Source organism: Armigeres subalbatus, chromosome 2 (genome assembly GCF_024139115.2).
Source record: "Armigeres subalbatus isolate Guangzhou_Male chromosome 2, GZ_Asu_2, whole genome shotgun sequence".
Taxonomy (NCBI): Eukaryota; Metazoa; Arthropoda; class Insecta; order Diptera; family Culicidae; genus Armigeres; species Armigeres subalbatus.
The window spans coordinates 226,627,700-226,652,939 of record NC_085140.1 but is presented as its reverse complement, the minus strand read 5'-3'; the positions used below and the strand labels follow the sequence as shown (position 1 = coordinate 226,652,939).

The 25,240-nt window shown below is 37.1% G+C and overlaps 1 protein-coding gene across 11 annotated transcripts in view; it reads left to right on the top strand.

Annotated features, from left to right (window-relative positions):
* Positions 1–25,240, top strand: part of LOC134211796 (potassium/sodium hyperpolarization-activated cyclic nucleotide-gated channel 2) — a 104,935-nt gene that overhangs the window by 58,520 nt on the left and 21,175 nt on the right. For 9 of the 11 annotated variants that reach the window (XM_062689030.1, XM_062689028.1, XM_062689031.1 and 6 more), the window contains 3 exons: positions 10,246–10,382; positions 13,740–13,757; positions 14,341–14,478. In XM_062689030.1, coding sequence (XP_062545014.1) covers positions 10,246–10,382; positions 13,740–13,757; positions 14,341–14,478 — 293 coding nt within the window. The remainder of the gene's footprint in view (positions 1–10,245; positions 10,383–13,739; positions 13,758–14,340; positions 14,479–25,240) is intronic. The other 2 variants (XM_062689029.1, XM_062689032.1) reach the window with 1 other exon arrangement.

Genomic DNA, 25,240 nt, shown 5'->3' with positions numbered 1-25,240 from the left:
AACCCCTGCTGGGTAAGGTAAATAGAGCTGTCACTTTTCCTTACGGAAAAATATTTCGTAGGTAGCATTTAATTCCGTACGGAAAAGTGACATTTCTCCCATACTGAATCAGCTGTCAAATTTACTTTGGTACCGTGGAGAATCAAATTTCGGACACACTCAAACTTCGGACGCTTCAATTCGTATGGGAAATTTTCTGAAATATTTCATCGAAATGTTTCGTCAAGGTGGGTAGGAAGGACTAATAGTTTTAGCTTTTTTTAACTTAGCTACATTCATATCAGACATGTTAAAACAATTGTACGAAATAATTAAAAGACAGTCTGTGTTTAGCAGTGAGAATTGTTTTCAATTATTCTTCCCGGCACTGTGTAATCAGGTGTCCGAAGTTTGAATCTTTGTGTCCGAAATATGAATCTAAAACCGCCGGTGTCCGAGGTTTGAATCAAACAGAAGCCGGACATTTTCATAAAATGCAAATATTCTTCGTAATATCTTGCGCATATGAAATACGTAGTTCAAAGATGAATGCTTTACCTTATGATTGCAATGGTGGTTTAAACAGTGTGATTAATAATGTGTGTAAACAGAATGATTATATATCAGAAAGTGCTTAAGCGTCCGAAGTTTGAGTTTGCACGGTAATTTGATCAAATTTTCCGTAAACCCATTCAGTATCAGCAGCGTACTAGGCTTATCATTGTATTTTTTCAACGTAGCACATGGCCTTTTATGCAATTGAAAAAAATAATTCTTTTCGTTACCTGTCACAAGCTCATGAGCACTTTAACGTAGTTCAGACTTTGTTCATAGGTAGATGCAGAAACTGGTGGTACCAGTACCAGTCAAAACAGCACAAATTAAAAGCAATTAATGGCTTAGCGCTGAAAATGTATATACGGTCCATTGGCCTGGCACAAGTTTATAAATAGACTTTAAAAAAATAGGAATAATTCTTCTTCCTCTATAGACTTTCAAAATTTATTCCAGGGCAGTCAAAATTTGAACATGTTGAATTCGGTTGATCACCGTATTTTGTACATTCTTAATTATTTAATGATGCTAAAGCTATCAGTACACTGTTTGTCATAATGACAAATATTTGTCAAGTCAGCCTGAATCGACATGGATGATTTCTAATCGGTTTGGTAGATGTCCGGATCAACTTGACGAATATTTGTCATTATGACAAACACTGGACCGAGGGCTTAAGGCACTTACATTGCAAAACATTGAAAACAATATTTTTTCAAGTTACATTGTGGAAAAATAAGCAATCAGAAACCGTTCATTTTTTGATACATTTGAAGCCAAAAATATTGTAAAATTTAAATGACTTATTGTTTAAAAATCTGAACAAAATCCACAGTACTGTCAAAGTATAGAGAATGCATTTAACACTATTTTGAGAGCCTATTAGGACTACAAGCTTTATTACTTGATGTTATCGTGATGTCAAGGCTCACACATTTTTTGTAGTCGATTATTATGTCAAGTTATCAAGCTCGTAATCTGAACAGACTATAGAATTATCATCATTACTTTCATCTTCATTGGTTTGAAAACCGAACTCTCTTGATATGGATAAGGAATTGTGACGAACTATATCCTATTCAAGCTTTCATTTGGGTCTTCATTACCATCATCGAATAATAGTAAAAGAGTAGAAAAATAGAACTTAACATCTAAAACTAAATACAGAAGCTTATTATTAACGATTTGTTTGACGATCATTTGAACTACGGGCAAATCAGCTCAAAAGCCTATTCACGATTGCATATGAAGAGCTAACGGTAGACAGAAGTGGGTTAAGCCGGAAACTAACTGTGTGACAAGATTCAAGATATTCTTAACTGCGCTGGTTAAAGCAGAACTCACCATCTTCTACAGGTCCGGTAATTGAGTCAAAATGATATAGGGACACGGCAGGTATTTCCGTCCATCGTCGTACGGGCTAAAACCAACGAAAGCAACGTACATTTGCTAGAACTCCACTATAGCAGAACGATTCTCCTGAACTTACGATTTGGTACGTATGAGTTTTACAAAAAAGCGTCTTTTTTATTGGTTTTCGAGACTATGACGTACAGACGAAAATACCTGCCGTGTCCCTAATACAAAATATGTATTAAGAACTAGTTCTACAAACCAGTGGTTGGGTCTTACGACAGGATTAGAGTCCGGTTCAAAAAGTAAAGAAAACTCAACTAAGGGTTTTTCGGGATTCATTTCGAACAAAGAGCGGCCAGCGGGTTTGCCAGACCTGAATGCTATCCTTAATATGAATGGATGAGGATGAATAGCATGCTACAAAAATTTGAAAAAAAAAATTATTCCGTGACAGGACAGTGTGCAATATCTGCTTTATTTTTTGTGTTTATTACCACTTTAAACTCGATGATTTAAAGGAATATGATTAATTTATCGACTAGTCACTATTCTTTGCATATACCCATTAAAATGATTCAGAAATTTCAATTTTGAAATAATGCACAACATCCTTTCATGACAGCCTTTCATGCAAAATTAATCAGAGAACCCACGATTCTTTCATTTCGTCGCCTGAGATAGAAAAAGGTGCTTTGCGCTCTGTCTTATGACGATCACGACCTTCACAGCACTAGTCTGGAGTAAGTCACACTCTAATTTGTTTCTAAAAAATCGACTAAGAATCGCCTACACTGATGCCTGTCCAATTAATCCTATAAACGGTACAATTAAAATGCTATCATCCGTACCACCGAATTGTTATTTTTTACTAAGAGTTATGAATAATGATAGTTTATAAATTTAAGATAAATAAACGCAATTGGAAAAATCTCACTAAATTTTCATGAACATTGAAGTTGCTATGCCACTCCTATATGGAACATTCATCTGTTGAGAGTGCATGCCTTGAGGTAATCTTCAATCTGTATTGGTCGGTAAGATTTGACAATCTTTTTTACCAGTTGCGTATTAACTTTTTTTTAAATATTCATAGACATATATTGCCTACACAGATCTCTATTTGATCGTGCTCGAAAAATGAGAGAGTTTTTAAAGCGCAGTTTAAGTTTGGAAAAAAAATGGGCCATAACTTTTAAGATTGTGATCCAATCTAGATCATTGCCTATACAAAGCAATGGAACAGTACCATCGAATGCGAATCGAATACCTAAATCGGTTAAAGGTAAATGCCCGTAAGATAGGTAAATTGTAGCAAACAAAAAAAATGTATTTTTGCCGTCATTTCTGAGCCTTCAGATTCTTAAATTTTCAACAGGAAACAATAAGGGTATGATTCCGATCAAATATAGTTCGCCGTCGTACCAACCTGACAATCTACAAAACGCTCATTAGACCGGTAGTCCTCTACGGACACGAGACCTGGACGATGCTCGTGGAAGACCATCGCGCACTTGGAGTTTTCGAAAGGAAAGCGCTGTGTACCATCTATGGTGGGGTGCAGATGGCGGACGAAACGTGGGGGCGGCGAATGAACCACAAGTAGCATGAGCTGCTGGGAGAACCATCCATCGTTCACACTGCACAAATCGGACGACTGCGGTGGGCTGGACACGTAGCCAGAATGTCGGACAGTAACCTGGTGAAAATGGTTCTCGACAACGATCCGATGGGCACAAAAAGGCGAGATGCGCAGCGGGCAAAGTGGCGATCCACCAGGTGGAAGATGGCTTTCGGACCCTCCGTAGACTGCGTGGTTGGCGACGTGTAGCCATAGACCGAGCCGAATGGAGGAGAGTCCGATCTTGCCAATTTTCAATAGGAAACAATGAGATTTCCTAAATGGGCAGCAGTTTGCCTTTTCTGTACAACAAAATTGTACCATATAAAAACTTTCATTTCACTCCAAGATCGAACATATTTTTAAATGCTCCAACAGCTTCTGAAAATCTGTTTACTATCAATTTTATACTACTGGATTATTGAAACGAAAATAATAAAGTTCCCGGCGAACCGACATTGCACACCACTTCCTCCGTGGATGCCCTTCTCACTGCACCGATTGACTTATCGCCCATTTGAGTGCAAATGCACTTACAAATCAGTATGAATTTCAATATGTTGCTTTATGAAAACAGATTTTATTTTAAAAAAAAAGTACCACATATTGGGTTCGCACCACGGAAAACGGGTTCGTGAGGCCTCCATGTAGACCGCGTCAATGATTGAGTTCAAAATTTAACAAATGCCTACTTAAAGCGTTTTTGTGGAATTATTTTTAGCGTATAGCAGCTCAGGTTTCACGATGGAGTTTTAAAAAAATCGGTCTTTGGTACGTCGACTGATCCATCTAGTTTTCCAAATGTTACTTAAACTCACAAAAGGATCCCTTGCGTTCTTGATCCAGGTACCTATAGTACCGCCTACTGACGCCATTCGGCTACCATTGGGACCCCTCCACATTCTGCACTGATTGTCGTGTTCGTGTTCAATAATTTGGTTTTGTTGAAGTTGCTGACTAAACTCTCATTAGCAGGTTCGATAAGGTCGTTAAGTTTACTGTGCATATCACAGAACCTTTGGGCTAAAAGTGCAACGTCATCAGCTAATTGGTTAAAGAATGCCACAGGATATAGAGCCGACGATTTTTTTCCAGGAACTCCCTTGCGTCTCTTGGCACCTCACATATCTTCATCTTCTTCTTATTGGCATTACATCCCCAACACTGAGACAGAGCCGCTTCGCAGCTTAGTGTCATTAAGCACTTCCGCAGTAGTTATTAACTGCGAGGTTTCTAAGCCAAGTTACCATTTTTGCATTCGTATATCATGAGGCTAACACGATGATACTTTTATGCCCAGGGAAGTCGAGACAATTTCCAATCCGAAAATTGCCTAGACCGGCAGCGGAAATCGAACCCAGCCACCCTCAGCATGGTCTTGCTTTGTAGCCGCGCGTCTTACCGCACGGCTAAGGAGAGCCCACCTCACTTATACAAAAGCTATTCTTAGAAAGGGAAACCGAATTGAAATAGTAAAGGCTTCCCCAGACTTAAGCGATTCCCTTGGCGCGTCAGCGACAACTAGTCGCTGCGATTTTATCGTTGGGTCGCTGCAGACAATGTTCTATTTACGCTTCCATACCAACGTTTTGCCTTTCTCGTATACTAAGTATACGGTAAAGGCTATATGATCGCTCCAAAAACAAACTTTTTATAGAAGGCCCGGAGACCCATAGTGTTATATACCAATCGACTCAGTTCGACGAATTGAGGTGATGTCTGTGTGTGTGTGTGTGTGTGTGTGTGTGTGTATGTGTGTGTGTGTGTGTGCGCACAAAACGACGCAAAAAATGTCACTCATTTTTCGGGCACTTATCCTCAACCGATTTGCTCGCAACAAATTGCATTCGACGCAGAATCCTTTCCCATTGTTTCCTATTGAAAATTGGCCAGGTCGGACTATGGGATCGGAAGTTATGGCCAAAATACAAATTTATACGTAAAAATCGCGTAAAAAATGTCACTCATTTTTCGGGCACTTATCCTCAACCGATTTGCTCGCAACAAATTGCATTCGACGCAGAATCCTTTCCCATTGTTTCCTATTGAAAATTGGCCAGGTCGGACTATGGGATCGGAAGTTATGGCCAAAATACAAATTTATACGTAAAAATCGCGTAAAAAATGTCACTCATTTTTCGGGCACTTATCCTCAACCGATTTGCTCGCAACAAATTGCATTCGACGCAGAATCCTTTCCCATTGTTTCGTATTGAAAATTGGCCAGGTCGGACTATGGGATCGGAAGTTATGGCCAAAATACAAATTTATACGTAAAAATCGCGTAAAAAATGTCACACATTTTTCGGGCACTTATCCTCAACCGATTTGCTCGCAACAAATTGCATTCGACGCAAAATCTTTTCCCATTGTTTCCTATTGAAAATTGGCCAGGTCAGACTATGGGATCGGAAGTTATGGCCAAAATACAAATTGATACGTAAAATCGCGTAAAAATGTCACTCATTTTCGGGCACTTATCCTCAACCGATTTGCTCGCAACAAATTGCATTCGACACAGAATCCTTTCCCATTGTTCCCTATTGAAAATCGGTCAGGTCGGACTATGGGCTCGGAAGTTATGGCCAAAATACAAATTTATACGTAAAAATCGCGTAAAAATGTCACTCATTTTTCAGGCACTTATTCTCAACCGATTTGCTCGCAACAAATTGCATTCGACGCAGAACCTTTTCCCATTGTTTCGTATTGAAAATTGGCCATGTCCGACTATGCGATCGGAAGTTATGACCAAAATACAAATTTATACGTAAAAATCGCGTAAAAAATGTCACTCATTTTTCGGGCACTTATCCTCAACCGATTTGCTCGCAACAAATTGCATTCGACGCAAAATCTTTTCCCATTGTTTCCTATTGAAAATTGGCCAGGTCGGACTATGGGATCGGAAGTTATGGCCAAAATACAAATTGATACGTAAAAATCGCGTAAAAAATGTCACACATTTTTCGGGCACTTATCCTCAACCGATTTGCTCGCAACAAATTGCATTCGACGCAAAATCTTTTCCCATTGTTTCCTATTGAAAATTGGCCAGGTCGGACTATGGGATCGGAAGTTATGGCCAAACTACCTTTTTGCCTTTCTCGTATACTAAGTATACGGTAAAGGCTATATGATCGCTCCAAAAACAAACTTTTTATAGAAGGCCCGGAGACCCATAGTGTTATATACCAATCGACTCAGTTCGACGAATTGAGGTGATGTCTGTGTGTGTGTGTGTGTGTGTGTGTGTGTGTGTGTGTGTGTGTGTGTGTGTGTGTGTGTGTGTGTGTGTGTGTGTGTGTGTGTGTGTGTGTGTGTGTGTGTGTGTGTGTGTGTGTGTGTGTGTGTGTGTGTGTGCGCACAAAACGACGCAAAAAATGTCACTCATTTTTCGGGCACTTATCCTCAACCGATTTGCTCGCAACAAATTGCATTCGACGCAGAATCCTTTCCCATTGTTTCCTATTGAAAATTGGCCAGGTCGGACTATGGGATCGGAAGTTATGGCCAAAATACAAATTTATACGTAAAAATCGGGTAAAAAATGTCACTCATTTTTCGGGCACTTATCCTCAACCGATTTGCTCGCAACAAATTGCATTCGACGCAGAATCCTTTCCCATTGTTTCCTATTGAAAATTGGCCAGGTCGGACTATGGGATCGGAAGTTATGGCCAAAATACAAATTTATACGTAAAATCGCGTAAAAATGTCACTCAATTTCGGGCACTTATCCTATCCTTGCTCGCAACAAATTGCATTCGACGCAGAATCCTTTCCCATTGTTTCGTATTGAAAATTGGCCAGGTCGGACTATGGGATCGGAAGTTATGGCCAAAATACAAATTTATACGTAAAAATCGCGTAAAAATGTCACTCATTTTCGGGCACTTATCCTCAACCGATTTGCTCGCAACAAATTGCATTCGACGCAGAATCCTTTCCCATTGTTTCGTATTGAAAATTGGCCAGGTCGGACTATGGGATCGGAAGTTATGGCCAAACTACCTTTTGCCTTTCTCGTATACTAAGTATACGGTAAAGGCTATATGATCGCTCAAAACAAACTTTTTATAGAAGGCCCGGAGACCCATAGTGTTATATACCAATCGACTCAGTTCGACGAATCGAGGTGATGTCTGTGTGTGTGTGTGTGTGTGTGTGTGTGTGTGTGTGTGTGTGTGTGTGTGTGTGCAAAACTACTCAAAAAATGTCACTCATTTTTCGGGCACTTATCCTCAACAAGTTGCATTCGACGCAGAATCCTTTCCCATTGTTTCCTATTTGAAATTGGCCAGATCGGACTATGGGATCAGAAGTTATGGCCAAAATACAAATTCATACGAAAAAATCGCGTAAAAAATGTCACTCATTTTTCGGGCACTTATCCTCAACCGATTTGCTCGCAACAAGTTGCATTCGACGCAGAATCCTGTCCCATTGTTTCCTATTCTAAATTGGTCAGATCGGACTTTGGGATCAGAAGTTATGGCCAAAATACAAATTCATATGAAAAAATCGCGTAAAAAATGTCACTCATTTTTCGGGCACTTATCCTCAACCGATTTGCTCGCAACAAGTTGCATTCGACGCAGAATCCTGTCCCATTGTTTCCTATTTGAAGTTGGTCAGATCGGACTATGGGATCAGAAGTTATGGCCAAAATACAAATTCATACGAAAAAATCGCGTAAAAAATGTCACTCATTTTTCGGGCACTTATCCTCAACCGATTTGCTCGCAACAAGTTGCATTCGACGCAGAATCCTGTCCCATTGTTTCCTATTCTAAATTGGTCAGATCGGACTTTGGGATCAGAAGTTATGGCCAAAATACAAATTCATATGAAAAAATCGCGTAAAAAATGTCACTCATTTTTCGGGCACTTATCCTCAACCGATTTGCTCGCAACAAGTTGCATTCGACGCAGAATCTTGTCCCATTGTTTTCTATTTGAAATTGGTCAGGTCGGACTATGGGATCAGAAGTTATGGCCAAAATACAAATTCATACAAAAAAATCGCGTAAAAAATGTCACTCATTTTTCGGGAACTTATCCTCAATCGATTTGCTCACAACAAGTTGCATTCGATGCAGAATCCTGTCCCATTGTTTCCTATTTGAAATTGGCCAGATCGGACTATGGGATCAAAAGTTATGGCCAAAATACAAATTGATACGAAAAAATCGCGTAAAAAATGTCACTCATTTTTCGGGCACTTAGCCTCAACCGATTTGCTCGCAACAAATTGCATTCGACGCAGAATCCTGTCCCATTATTTCCTATTTGAAATTGGCCAGATCGAACTATGGGATCGAAAGTAATGGCCAAAATTCAAATTCATACGAAACTATTCAAAAAAACTATGGGCTTAGATGTTATGGTCAAATTACTATTTATTGTGAAAAAGAGTTCAAAAAAGTCTAGCTCACTTTCTTAGCACTTATACTTCATCTATTCCCCAAGCAACACAATTTCAACAAATCTGGTTGCAGTAACCATATTGTGACTGAATCCGGTCATATATAAGTTACTGTGATTGATGTGCTATATGTGTGCTTCTCAGGTCGCTCGCAACAGATTGCATTCGACGCAGAATCTTGTCCCATTGTTTCCTATAGAAACTTGGCCGGATCGTACAATTGGGTCAAAAGTTATGGCGAAAATACTAATTTTAAAACTACTGAATAAAATGCCATTTTTTGCTCTTATGCTCATCCGATTTGTTTGCAACAAATTGCGTTTGGCGAGATTTTTTTTTATGCATATAAACAAATATGAAAAATAAGACCAATCCACATATTTGTGTTATTTGAGATTTTTCCAAACCTTTTGAACGAACGAGAATGGCACCATCACCGCTAGGTGGATTAATCTGGGTTTTTTTTTTATTTATTTCTTATAAGAGTGATTTTTTCATTGTTAGAAGTTCATCACTTTTCCAACGGCGACAGAATCGCATTTGCCAAGCGATAGAATCGCGTCGCGATTCTCATGTTGTGTATATTTGAGGAAACCTTAATGCTGCTCCAATAGTGTGATTTTGAAGTCAGATAGTTATATAAGCACCTGTTTAGTGGTTGGCATGCCTTTCTAATACATTTTGTTGAACAGACCTAATCAAAAACAGTTGATGCTGATGCTGCTAAGGCAAAGTTTCTGAAATTAATTTTACAATAATTGCGTCGGATCAACTCGTATTTGGGATATGTTTATACTATTTACTGCCTTGTAAAAAAAGATTGTGCATTCAGAAAATTATGTTCATCCCAGTGGCGTAGCTACGGGAGGGGTTTTGGACACAAAACCACACCCAGAGACAAAATTTTTAGAAGAAAAATTTTGTTCCGTAAATAAAACTACAGTAGTACATACATGCATAGATCATTTTTATTCGAGATCCAAGGATTAACTAGTAACATTAAAATTGATCCAAAAACACTCCAACCCCCCTCTGACCAATTTTCTGGCTACGCCATTGGTTTATTCCAACACCTATTTTGTTGATTAAGACCAATCACGATGTGTAGGAGCTACGCTGTGGTAGCACAGTTGGATTATCGCGAAGCTCATGTTGAATAAAAATACGAGAAAGGCAAAAACATTAGTTTTTGTTCGTTGCTATAAATACTGCTTTTCCTAAATTTCTTCAACAGTTTTATAACTGTTTATTATTTGTTTTTCTTTACATTAATGTTAACATCATTGCCGTACTTTTTTTCTATTTTCAGGCATTATGCAACAAGATAACGCCGAACAAGTGATATTAGATCCTAAGCTTATTGCGAAACATTATTTAAAAACATGGTTTTTTCTCGATCTTATTTCATCGATACCTCTAGACTACATATTCCTCATATTCAATCAGGTACGTATAACTCACTTCACAAAGTTTCGATGGAAAGAATCATGTGAAAGATGCGCGAATTACGGTTTTTACTATACTTTAGAGATGGTCGGGTTTCAGGTTTTTGGGAAACTTTTCCACTTTCCATTTCACTGTCACAAATTCGTCTCACGTTAAAGGAAAGGACTAAGTCCTTCAGGCTGAAATGCGTGGCCTCTAGTAAAAATAACAATATTAAGAAATAAATCGAAATGATTTTTAGATTGCTTAGATAAATGTAGAAGAAATTAGATTAAAAATCGAAAAATTAGATTAACAATAAATATTATCAATTATTATTATACTAGGGCTTAATTAAAGGGTTAGTACACTCTGCGAAATTTCGAAAAATTGTTATTTTTTTTCTTTTTTGGCTCAAGTTTGTTTTACAGTATCAGCTTTATCATTAATTTTACCATGAGACGTTGCTCCAAAGCTACAGGCTGAATAGCGAAGCAGTGTCGCAGGGTTCCTTATTTCGAAACGTCTCGTCCGGCTTGTACCCTAGGAGTTGCCACACTATATCTGGCGTAGCGGCTGAAGAAGTTGTTCAATGCAGACCAAGTCAATTTTTTTCGCAGCGCAAAAACTGAACAAAATAAACATTTTATTTTTTATTTTTTTTTTACTATAATCGCTGAGTACTGCGTACCATTAGTACTTCACGTACTTCAAGGAATAAAATAGACCCCATCTAGCGGTCCTTTACCTCATTCCCAGTAACTACTATCCTTATCCTATTCTACTATCTATTCCTACTTATCCTTATCCTATTCTACTATCCTTACCTCCCCGTACGGGTACGGGCTACCTTAGGGAAAATTGGGTAACCAACCCTTGTTGTCGTGGTGGTATGCTGACAGGGAAGGAAGGTTTGCTCCTCTTCGGGACGATTAGAATTTACCCACACACACGCACACATACATACATACATACACACCTACAGACATCACTTCAATTCGTCGAGCTGAGTCGCGCTGAGTATATAACACTATGGGTCTCCGAGCCTTCAATCAAAAGTTCGGTTTTAGAGTGATCCTATAGCCTTTACGTATACTCAGTATACGCGAAAGGCAAAAAGTTTATTCAATCATCGTATTATGTTCAGTAGAATTGATCATTAACATATTAACTGCCTTTGTTGCAATTCTAAACTCAATCGGGAATATCGAACCAATTTTCAGAACGAAAAAGTAACGGAGGTGTATTTTGCCTGAATCAAACAAAATGAAAGAAACAAATTTCTAGTCTTATGCGCCAGCTTACGCAATAAGCGATTGAGCTAAAAATTTCAGAGATTGGTTTTGTCATCCAAGGACACAATCCTGGGGGTGCCTCGTTTAGTTTATTTTCTCCCCATTCAAGGCCTGGTCAGTCTAATGGACATGACCGGCCGAACATTTGCAAAGGTGGCATTACTATACACCCGCGTGAAACGTAAAGCAGCAAATGTTGGACTGGTGGTGAATGCATCGAAGAAAGGAGCTCCAGAAGAAACTGCGGTCAAAGCAGATTCAGAATCACACCAAATGTGTCATGTATACAACGCTCATATAACCGGAAGTCCTCTACGGACATGAAACATGCACCTTGCACGTGGATGGTTTGCAAGCACCTGAGTATTTGAGAGACGAGTGCTTACGACTAAATTTGGCGGTGTGCGATAGAACGGTGTGTGGTGGCAAAGATGAACCACGAGCTCACCCAACTCTACGACGAACATTGTATCCAGAAGCTAAAGCAGGAAGGGTAAGATGGGTAGGGCATGTTGCAAGAATACCGGACGGCAACCCTGGTGTTCACTTCCAACCCGGCAGGTACAAAAACGAGTGGAGCGCAGTGAGCGGGGTGGGCTGACCAGGTACAAAACGACATAGCGATCGTGGAGCGCAATCGAGGATGGAGAGATGTTGCCTCGAACCGTATGTTGTGGCCAGAGTATGCAATTATCGAAATTATTTTGTGAAGTTCAAATCACTTGTCCGCGTACTTTCAAACACATTCATGTGTTCTATGAATATTTATGTATATTCACAAATTGATAAATTATTTGAAAACTAAATACGTTTCAAGTGAGTAAAGTAATGTATCACACAGAACTGATTCCGATTTTTAATCGTGAGGCATTTTCAATGGTAAACGTCATAATAGGCGGAGCTTATGTTTTTGCATAGTAAGCACTATCAGTGACAGTCGAATGAATGAGTCGTTGAAGTAGTATTCTGACTGTGTCATTCTACATTTTAAAAATCATGCGATGTGTTCTCAAAAATCGGACCGAGGTAGCTTAATGAAGTTGAATATTTTAAGCTCTGAATTTCAGGAGTCAAATTTTTTAATCATTGTTATCTGTTTAGTTGTTTAGTTGTTAACTAAATAAACGAAAATATTTTTTTTTTTCAAACATTAATAGTTATCTTTAAAAAAAATCGGAAAATCACCTTTTCGGGCCGCCGATTGTACTAACCCTTTAATCAATTGTTTTTTATAATTTTTTTTGAAAAAAATAATTACAGACCCCATTCAATTTTGGCAACAAAGCTATTCGATTTTGGCAAAACTAAATTTTCTTTGTTTTTTTTTTATTTTTTAAATTTCCTATAAACCGCGTAAATCACATAATCTGTGTAAAAAAAATAGTTAGACGTCTGAACCGACGTAAAAAAATCGCATAACAAGTTTTTTTTTCAGAAAAAAAAGCTCAGATTTCAAAATCCGCGTAAAAAATTGGCACAGAGTGTGACGATGTGGAATATGAAGTATCATGGGAAAACAAAACCATTTGATTTTGGCAACATTCGAATTTGGCAACTTCATGTTGTTCCTAACGTGTTGCCAAAATCGAATGGTGTCTGTATGTTATTTTCATACCACGAAAGAAAAAGTTTATATTTGGGGTATCAGAACCATTTGAGCAGCGCCCCTTTTTTCATCTGTCCAGTGTCACATTTGGGCGCATTACTACTGAATTTTTGATACATGGATAGCATGGGCCGATTTCTAATCATGTACAATTAATCGAGCCTTATTTTGTAATGCTGCTGAGTTGTAAGCGTCTCGGACGGGAATAGGGGGTAGTGCCTAAACGGTCTTTCTTCCTACTTAGCTCGTTTTCGTATAGTTTTTGTTATAACTCTGCCATTTCTGTCCCACTGCGCTGGAGATAACACATTTCTCTCAATGTCTAGAGTTTCCAAAGGTGCAGAGCGATTGCCTTCGAGAAAAGAATCCAGACAGTAATTCGTAGGAATAATTTACGTAAAATCTATTCGGCATGCTTGATTCTTTCCCTGGATAATAGTGCTGTACTAAGTTTTTTTATTTCTTCCTTTTTTCTAGATTCAGAAAAATAATCAGGTACTTGCTATATAACCCAAATGTCAATAATAACTATTGTTTTGGATCAAGTTTTTACACACACACGCACACAAACCACACGCACACACACAAACACACGCACACATACACAGGATAATTCGTCAAATGTCGAATGACTATTTTTTTGGACTATTGTTGAACGTACGTGCATTTCTCATGGGCGTTCTACAATAGGCGAACAAATTTGCCGTTCATCATTTGTCGGTTTCCTCTATTATATATAGTGTCAAACTATGAAACATGGTACACATTACTCATTTCGTCATACTGGATGCTGAGTCGACTATTTACGCTTTTTGTGCCTAATATTTTCTCGAGTTATACGACACATATTTCAAAACTTTGTGTGAAATACAAATAAAATTCATGATGAGTCTAAAAAAAATCATTTGCTTTGTTTTATGATTTCTTTTCCTGTTTCAGAATTGAATTGATAAAAAGACAAATTTCCTTAAAAATATTATACATGAATTGTCGTTCAGCTTGAGAAGAATGTACAAATCAATATGATAGACAACTTGTCATGCCTCAGAACGGTGTTAACTTTCTTATTTTTTTTCAGGATTTCTCCGATTCTTTTCAAATACTCCACGCTGGCAGGGCATTGCGAATACTCAGGCTAGCTAAGTTACTGTCCTTGGTGAGGTTATTACGGTTATCTCGGTTGGTGCGATACGTCTCACAATGGGAAGAAGTTTATGTAAGTATGCTACTATTATTCACATTCTCTATGATCTTTTTTATAAATAACAAACTATACACTGTTGAACTCTGGAACAAAGTTACACACATAGCATGTTGATTTGTAGAGTTTTTTAACAATCGATTTATTTTGAACACAAAACAAATCATAACATTATATACGCTAGGAAATTGGTACATACATATAAAATATTGCTTCATTTACTTAAACGTAATATTTGTAAACCAAATATTTGATGTTGATGCATTTAATAAAATGTGTAAACCCCCACACCAAATAATAAAAATTATCATTATTTTCAATTCTAAAACTTAAGATGATATATGTTTATTGTATCGGCTAACCATTTTAAAAAGTATTTACAAACATCACTGCCACTTTCATTATTCACAATGTCACTAAACATCTGCATTGAATACATTAGCAATTTTGTCCAACGAGTTGCAATGTATTGAAAAAATTGTCATATTGATAGAAATAGCTGTTTTTTCCAAAAAAATTCGCAATAATTTCTATTATTTAAATTTAAAAACATATTTGACAGTAATTATGTGTAAACGAAATCAAACAAATGACTAAAGTAAAATCTCTCAGGAACCACATTTTGATCACTTTATTTCTTCTACTCTATACGAAATTCCACTTTTCGTGGATCAATTTCTAATACAACAACTGTACTGTGAACATTAAGGCCAGACTCTGTGCATCTCATTTTCCATTACATATAGTAAGACTAATTTTTCTTAAAGAAACACACATTGTTCAAAAAATTTTGCTCTTTACTCATAAGTTGAGAATTGCCGTCATTTTTCATTAAAAAGAAAGTGAAGTCAATATCCAACTTATATAAATAATGGATTTGTGCACCAAAAACAATGTTAGTGACATTCTTTACATTAAGCACTTTGTATCAAATCTCGCATATAACCAGATCAGAAAATGTCATACTTGTTATGCCAGCACATTGCATTAAGTCGGTTTATTTGGTTTTAATCAATACATCTTAACGACTATCGTTAGCTCCTCCACGAACTAGCATTGGTATCATGTTTCACCAATATAACGTTGATGCACACAATCTCCCCGATGCCATTTAGCTTGATGACAAAAAAGAACATACATTGCATGGCACGAATTCCACAAATTGAGATATGGACATGATTGATATAAGAGATAAAAGATCAGACGACAATATCAAAATTTTGCACTAAAATTGCATGAGGAGATCATGTCATGCTATTTGTAAGAAGTGTTCAATATCATGTGCCATTAGTTTGTTCTTGTCCATAGCATATCTTGATATTAAATGTTATTCGGTGTAAATTTTTCATATTGTTGCCTGTTATTTTATCTCTTATATCAATCAAGTCCATATCAAGTTTTGTTATGCTGTTCATGACTTCTGCCCGGGTTGCTATCTTTGTTATCCTTTTACTTGAGATAATATGGTAATCCTCACATCCACATAATATAAAATGTAGATTATGATAGTATTTGGTCACTTCTTCTCTCATCTGATATATAGTCCAGATTGTTAGCGCGTTAGTCGAGAAGCGCTAAGCGTGTGAGAGGGTTCAGGTTTAACATTCGTCTTTGACCAAATATATTTGTAAAGTAGCTAAGGTTTTCAAAGTAAACAGCATAGCATTCCTCGAATGGAGTGTAAAAATAGATTATACGTAGACACAAACATATACCCAGTAATAATTTTCTTGTGACTGGGGATCTAATGCAAGGGCTTGCGTTTGACATTGCAGTCTGTGCATTTTTTGCAAATTATGTGCGGGACACGGTGCCCCCAGACGCAAATATTATTGCACTTTCATAAACCTCCGTGGTTTTCTCACGAAAAGAAAGCTTAGAGCACCACGGAAAAGGATACGGGGTGTTTTAAAATCTTTCATCGGTGAAATTTTTTTATACGCCCTATTTTAAAATTGTATGGTTTTTCCCATATACATACATGTTTGCTGCAAAATAGAAAAAAATATATAGTGCTTTTCTTTTCAATAGTAATTGAATCAAGTATTGTTTAAATGCCAGTAGCAATACGAAATCTTCCAAATAGATGAATGTTCTTCGAATTTTATTGGATAATAGGTATTTAAAGAAAAGTGTCACATGTAAACATATTAAATTGATACAAGCATAAAATATTCGTTTCCTAATGCATAAACAATTGTCGAAGCCTGGTTACAATGGTTACAAAAATCTAGCAGAGACTGTTGTTCCATTAGATTTATAGTTCGACCAATCTTAATGTATGACAGACCTACGTGGGCTGGGCACATTACCCAAATGTCGAATAACATTCATTTATTTGGAAGATTTCGTATTGCTACTGGCATTTAAACAATACTTGATTCAATTACTATTGAAAAGAAAAGCACTATATATTTATTTCTATTTTGCAGCAAACATGTATGTATATGGGAAAAACCATACAATTTTAAAATAGGGCGTATTCAAAATTTCACCGATGAAAGATTTTAAAACACCCCGTATCCTTTTCCTGGTGTTCTAAGCTTTCTTTTCGTGAGAAAACCACGGAGGTTCATGAAAGTGCGATAATATTCGCGTCCGGGGAATGACGGCTTTGGCAAGTTTTGTCCTATTATTGGCAGGGGTTTTTTTATGACTGACTATACTCAAATTTGGCCTAAACATTCTTTGCATATCAAAGAATATTGTGGTCAAATTTAATAAAATTTGGTCGACAAAAACTCCCCTGACAATAATTGAACAAAACCTGCCAAAGCCGTCTTTCCCCCTAAGTGGAAAGAATGCAAAATTGTATATAATAAAATGTTGCAATTTCCGGTTGGATGTGCAGGTTTTATTTTATTACTGACAGTAAGATTCCTTGAGGTTCTAGTGCTAACACCTTATTTCTAACTGGTGTCACATGACTGAGCAAAAATAACCATTTTATAAAGATAAGTTAATGGCCAGCAAAAATTGTCAGCAACTTTATGAAATTAAGCCACGCTGCGATAGACCACACCAGAGACTGCAAGGAATTGTTGAAAATATGACATTCATTCCCCGTATAATTTGTCATTATTTGCTATAAATGCACATATTGCAGTAAGTTAATCGCAGGTCCTTGCATTAAGTCTCCGGTCACGAAAAAACAAAAACCAGGTATGTGTTTATGTTCACATTAAATCTATTCTTACACTCCCGTAATGAATTGCTGTTTACTTCTCCAACTTCACCTGGCTTACACTTTTTTTAAACCAAAAACGAGCATTAAACCTATGTCCGCCCTAAATAAACCTTCAACAAGTTCCACGCTTCTCAACAGACACGCCAGCCATCTGGTATATAATCGGATAAGAGTAGTAGTGACTAAAGACTATCATAATCCACGTTCTGTGTTATGTGATTGTGTTTATTATACTCTAGATTAGATTTAATCCCAAGTTGATGGGCCGCAGAGATATCAATGGGTTATATCAGTGTAATTGTGTCCTTTTCTACTATGCGACTTTCCATATACCACGTGGACAGGTTTTGATCAGTTTCAGATACGCCAACGTCCCCCGCCCCCCGCGTGCAAATTGCTCATATACATTTTCCAAAATTTGTATGGATCGTTGACATTCACCATACCGAACACCGCCCCATTTTGCACGTGGTATGTGGCTAGCCCCTATCAAGCTTAAGGGAATCGGGAAGACTGTGTGAGTCAAAGTTATATTGCTAATTCATACACAAGTTCCTGGAGTAATCAACTATATTAACCGACTCAATGCAATGAGCTGGCATACCGAATCAATCAGATTGCACGCGATACCTGATACAAAATGCTTAATGCAAAATGTTGTGTATATGCATAATAAGTTAACTGTAATGGCGGCTGTGATCCGATTCAGCTAGCTTCTTGGCGAACAACGCCTGTATAGAGCTTAGAATGTTATTGTTCAATAGAATGAGATCAAATCCGCCACGAAGACACGTGAATTCTTTTTCACAAAATCAATATCAATTTGTCCATTTATAATTATTTTGTTTTTCTCACCGAATAATATGTAGGGAAACTGTTACGTTTTCCATCTCACTGAACATATTCATCTCATCGCAAAACAAAAAAATACGGCACCAATTTCGTCGCTTCTTTTAGCTAACATGCGTGCTCACTGCTGAAAAAAATCACAAAAATAAGAAACAAATCAAATACCTTTTCATTGCTTTGTTGTGGGATGAATATCGAAGCTATGAGATGGAGTCCAAGAGCAGTAACCCTAATTTTGTATTCGTCATGCCGATTTGATTTCACGATAAGAAATTTTCCGATTTTCGAAGTTCCTGTATTTCGTGTATGTACATTAGGGGTATACACCGTTAGGCATAAGTAGGTTAGGCATAAAGACGTTAGGCATAAGTACGTTAGGCATAATGGACGTTAGGCATAACGGATGTTAGGCATAATGTACGTTAGGCATAATGGACGTTATGCATAAAATGACCCAAAGAATAGCCTATGGCATAAAGAAGGCAGAATTATGCCAAACGTCCATTATGCCTAATGTGCATTATGCCTAACGTCCGTTATGCCTAACGTCCATTATGCCTATCGTACTTATGCCTGACGTCCTTATGCCTAACGTACTTATGCCTAACGTCGCGGACCCGTACATTAGGGTGTCCCAAAAAACACTATGTTCGAAAATTCATGGTGCTCAAGCTTTATATTAAGAAAATCTGGAACATCTGGAGCATTTCTGTAGAGCAATCCAAAATTCTATAAAATAATTTTGAAGACAGAGACGGACAGAGCGATTTTAAAAAAAATTGTTTTCCTGCACTTATTGTCATATATTGACCATGTTCGCCACATTTTAATCACTTTTTTAATCGTTAAATATTTTTTTATTTTTCTGTGGACAATAATGAGTATCCTACATGGTAATTCAGTTGGTGTTGTGCAATTTTATGGCCTCTAAAACCAATTCAATATTATACCATTAGGGCCCCCGATTGAAGCGATTTGGATAGGAAGAGTGGAATCGCCAACTTTCTATTGTTAACATCTCGTGGATAAAGGACGGGCTCTTTGTATGGCTATTGTATGTACGAACTTTCTTCTGGAAGGAAATTCTCTATTCGTCCCGTGGATTCGCATAAGTGTCTCTGCTTGTGGAACCACCCCACCCATTTTGGGCCCTTCATACAGGAGTCTGATGAAATACAAACAGTAGTATAATCATGATCAAATCGTTTTTCAGATTTGGCCAGTGCTATCGGCAAGTGCCTTGCTACAATAGATGGTAGTATCATCATCATCATCATCATCATCATCATCTAAAACCAATTCAATATTATAAAAAGGCATTTTTTAGACAAAATTCGCAGAAATTTACCTCGTGTCCGTAACATTTTGGTGAATATTTCAACAATTTTGACGTTTTCGACACCATATAAGAATATACATCCAGACTGTAGTATTATGTAGCATAATGCATTAAATTTATTTTAATAATTTCTAAAGTATGATTGACTACATAGTTCATTAAAATAAAATTCACCTTGTTAAAACCGATTATGGCAGTCTAATAAGCTAGCAAAACTTGGTTGCCATGAAGTTTCGGAGTGTAGAATTATGCTTTCAATCATGCCCAGTTTTTTTCAAATTTCTTGACATTGACATGCACCATACAGGGTGTCTGCAAATTATCCGTACAGATTTTGATAGTTTGCTTCTACAAATCAAAAACAGACAATAACGGACTGAATCGGTAGTTATATGGGCATAACAACTCAGCAGGCTGTAACAGATGTATGTTCTTAGAACACTGAGCGTCATTTCATGTATAAAAACAATCTTTGTTAATGTATTTTTTTCGGTTTTCCGAACAAAAAGGAATAGCCTTCCTACTCACCCGATTTGGATTGAATTTATCATTCGATATGGTCTATCTTGAAAGCAACAGCCATCAAAACACCGAACATATTATCAAGACATTTGAAAACATGTCACAATCGTCAAAAATGTGAGAAAAGTATCTGTATAGAAACGTGCGGTCATCGTGACTTTTTTTTCCAACACGATCGGAGGCGTACAACTCAGGATACAGGGGCCATTTTAATGTGAACAAATTCAGCTTGGTTTATGTAGTCCTATTATAATAACATGCAATGCATGCTGGTTCTTTATTTTATTCCAAAAAATATTAAAAAACCTGTCTTGTTTTACGGATAATTTACACAAATATATGATAATTACAAAAACAGCTATTTTAAAAATTGCTATGTTGGAGCCTCTAAACTATTGGGTTGTTCTACAGAAATGCGATTATCTTTCATATAAGGCTTGAGGACCATGACTATTCGACACCCTAATGAACATGATTAAATCTTTTATAAAAAAAATCAACTTCAACGTTGCAAGAACGGTACTCATGTTTAAAATAAGTCTTCTTTCCATCATTTTTTATCTAGTGAAGATGCTAATTTCATTGGGACATATTTTATAAAATTGCAGGAAAATTTACATGTATTATATATATAATATATATATATTAGAGTGGGGCGCAGTTGTATGGAAAAACGCAAACTTCGTCCGATCAAGTGAGATCAAGGTTTTTCTGAATCGTTTTGTGACCCCAATCAACTGTGCAAAATATGGGCTCGATTGGTTACGACCTCGTATGCCGCATCGCGTTGTAAATTTACATGGAGATTAGTATGGGAAATCGTACTTTTTTACGTTTTTGCTATTAGCGGCTTCAATTTATCATCAATCGCGTGACTCAATACGTTAGCATATAGTCTGGAAGATGCCGAAAGACTTTGCCGAAGAAGGTACGTAGCTGGAAGGTCTACAAAAAATGTTATTACGTTTCGAAAATTGATTGTTCAAACCATATGCAAGAAATCAATGTTTCTGCCAGCACTACCGGACGACCTATGGATATCGAAGGGCAAAACCCATCTTTCTTCTAGTCGGATTTTTTTTTTGTGAAATGCTTCCGGATAGCTCCCATTAGCTCTAAAGCCCTATAAGATCAATTATTTTGAAATAACACTCAGTTAAATTATTGGTCTACGTAGTTCGGCAGTGCTGGCAGAATAAACAATTTTTGCATATGGTTTGAACACTCAATCTTCGAAGCGTTATAACTTTTTCGTGAACGATCCAGCAACGTATCTTTCTCAGCAAAGTTTTTTGGCATCCTTTGGGTTATACTTTAACGTAATGGGCCACTTGGTTTACGATGAACCGAAACCTCTAGTAGTAGAAATGCAAAAATATACGTTCTTCCATACTAATTTCCATACAAACTTCAAACGCGATGCGGAAAGCGAGGAAGCAACCAATCGGTCCCAAATTCTGCACAGTTGTTCAGGACCCAGAATGGCTTCGAAAAACCATTGATTTGAAAAAATGACCATGACGCCACACTCTAATATATATACAATTCCGGATCATTATACCTGGTTTACAGTTTGTCTTTGAGTGATAAAACGGCCTACTATTCCATACCAATGAAATGTGTGCTTTAATGAACCTTATACAACTCAAATGAGTTAAGAATATCTATTTTTAATCGTAGTTTGTGCGATTAAAAATAGATATTCTTAGTGGAAAGATATTCTTTAAAGTGGAAATGTCCTATTTAAAGAAATACACCAATGAGATAGATACAAAGGTGAGAAAGAAGACCAAATACAAGTGTATTAGTAGATGGATAGCACAAACCCTTCGTTTTGTAAAACGTCGGGATAATAGCGGTAATAAAACATAGAGGGAGATTATCGCTGCGGTTTCCTTTGCGTTCGCTCCCATGCTTAAGTTCATCGTCCAACCTATCTTTGCCAACAAAAGATGCTTCGCTAGTGACAACAGCGACAATCTTCCTCTACGGCTTAGGAGAAATGTGTGTAAAATGCGCCGGTTGAGAAAAAATCATTAATTGAGTAAAACGCCCATCACTATTTCGCCACAAAATCGAAGGCAGCTTAAGCTAATAAACATTTGTAAGCCTTACCCAGAATCGTGCATTTTAGATGGAAATATAAAATTTTATAACAAATTTTTTAGAATATTTTGATTCATGTTACTGATATGTTAGATTACCATAATTTGTTTTTAAATAGAATTTTTTCAACGACATCTCTGTTAAATTAAGAAGTGACTGATTATATTTCCTTTATTACCTCTATTGTTGAGATGTGTGCTAGCAAGAAGTATTTATTGCAATATTTATGTGTCACTTTTTCAATCATGTTGTATGAAAGCTTCGAGAGTATTGATGTTGGACTTGCGTATTGCTGCGTAAAAGCTTACCTTTTAGGGTTTGTTATTGAATGATGTAAGTAACATTTAAGATTTTGAATAATCAATGATGGATTCATTTGTTTGTTATAAGTTTCTCAGGGGCAAGCCAGAGTAAACGCGACGTGCGATGCGGCACGACAGTGCAATTTGACAACCTAATGACAATTATTGTTATTCCTTCACGTGAGTCACGTCGCGTCGCACCGCTCGTCGCGTTTACTCTGGCTTGCCCCTCAGGCTTTCTCATAGATTTTGTGCGCACGTTGTGTCTATAAATAAACAATCATGTCGGAATGAGTTAATCATTCTTAGAACAACACTACAATCTATTGAAAATAATGTTGGAAAAAAAAACACCAATGGGTATTGAAAATAGAACAAGCTTGTTAATACTTAATCAATGCATTTATAAGTACATTGCGGTCGTTTTTGACAAGACTATTTTCACGCGAATTTCGGGATTTACGCATTTCAAACGGATTTTGAGATTTGCGCGATTTTGTTAAATAGATTTTAGGGCTCATACATTTTTTTCAGTTTTTTACGCAGTTTTTCTAAAAAGTCGTAGATGTGTGGAAACCTTTTTGACTCCCTGGGCGTAGTGTATCCATTGTTCTTGCCACACAAGATACATACTTGTGCAATGACAGGCATTAATAACTGAACAAATGCTAATAGAGATAGAAAACCCAGATTAATCCACCTAGCGGCGATGATGCCTTTCTCGTGTATCATAAAATGTATTGAATAAATCACATTAGAAAGGTCAAAAACCACTTTAGGGGTCTAGAACACATTTTTCTATCATTTTTCATGTTTTTGCATTCATAGCATTGCCGCACCCTTGGAAATATTTTTTTTCGATTTTGAAATATTTTTTTTCAAGGGGGATTTTTTGGGAAAAACCACGATTTTTCAATATTTCCGAAATACAATGTCCGATTGGCAACAGCAAACATTTCTCGTCCAATACAACTTGTTGCAAGTAAATCGGCTGATGCTAAGTTCCATTAAGTGTGTCTACAAATTGTGTACACATACACACATACACACATACACACATACAGACATTACCAGTTCGTCGAGCTAAGTCGATCGGTATATAACACTATGGGTCTACGGGCTTTCTATCAAAAGTTCTTTTTTAAAGTAATCCTTAAGGCTTTCGGTACAACTTTGTTGTACGAGAAAGCCAAAAATCCTATAGAAGTTTTGAAAGTAAGCAGAGGGCCATTGAAGAACAACACGAAATTAAAACTTCTATACGATTGCATACTTGTCGCTCACTTACTATAACGTTCGATTCTGTTCGATGAAACCTCATAAAAAAAACAAACAAAAAGTCAGTTTTAAAAACAATTTAGATTTGAGAGACGCACCAATGTTGCATCGTTGCAACTTAATTTTAGCGTTCTATGTTTACAACATTTTCTGGTGGTTTGTTACGAAATTCCAAGCCAGTTGATACATCGTTTAACGTTATCCTTCGGTGTGCAGACTGCTCGGCGCGATCCCCGGTCTATGGGAAAGGTTGGTTTCAAGTGATTAATCTTTTTTAATTAATATAAACCCATATTCCAAATCATTTCAACGTGCCGACATAAAATTCACAAAACTAACTACATACAACAATTACTGTTCAGCTTTCTAAAACATTTAAAAAGTGTTTGGAAATTGGGCTTGAGGTAAAACGCAAAGGAGGTAAAAATTGCACACTTGCATGGGAAATAAACAGGGAACGCATGGTTGTTTGTGAACCTTATTTGATTGAGCGAAAATCGTATAGCTTGTTCGCATAATGAGCTTAAGGACAAGCATCTTCGAATCCAAAACAAAATTCACTCGCGTTTTCAAGGGCACACCACTCGATATGATAACATCGCACAACTGTCATTTTCATTATTGCACGCATTCTGCGACGCAGCAAAGCTGAAATAATAAAAACAAAAAATCTCCGCTGCCTCCGTATTGAGCGGTGTGCCCTTGAAAACGTGAGTGAATTTAGTTTTGGATTCTGTGATGCTTGTCCTTAATCACATTATAAAGAGTGCGTCTTGTTCACCTATATTATTTTAATTTAATATGGTATCACGTTATGAAACTCGTGATCTAAACAAGCTATTATGGATGAGCTGAGAAAACCACTAATTGTTGCATTTCAGTGAAAATCAGAGATTTTTTTTAATCATCTAGGGTAAAGTGCACAATAGTGGACCCCCAACCAATAGTGGACCCTCCAGCCATTTTCGCATTATTACAGCACAATGTAAACATTTTGCTATGAAATTCCATCGGGAGAACCTACCTAACAGTCCTGTGATTTGATTGCATGCATTGAAAATGCTATGGAAAGTAAAATTAGACGATTTTTTACATTTCTATGAAAAATAAACACGAGAGTGTCCATAATAGGGAAGAGGGGGTCCATAATAGGGAAGAAGGACACCCTGAAAGGGAACATAAAAATCAAATGAA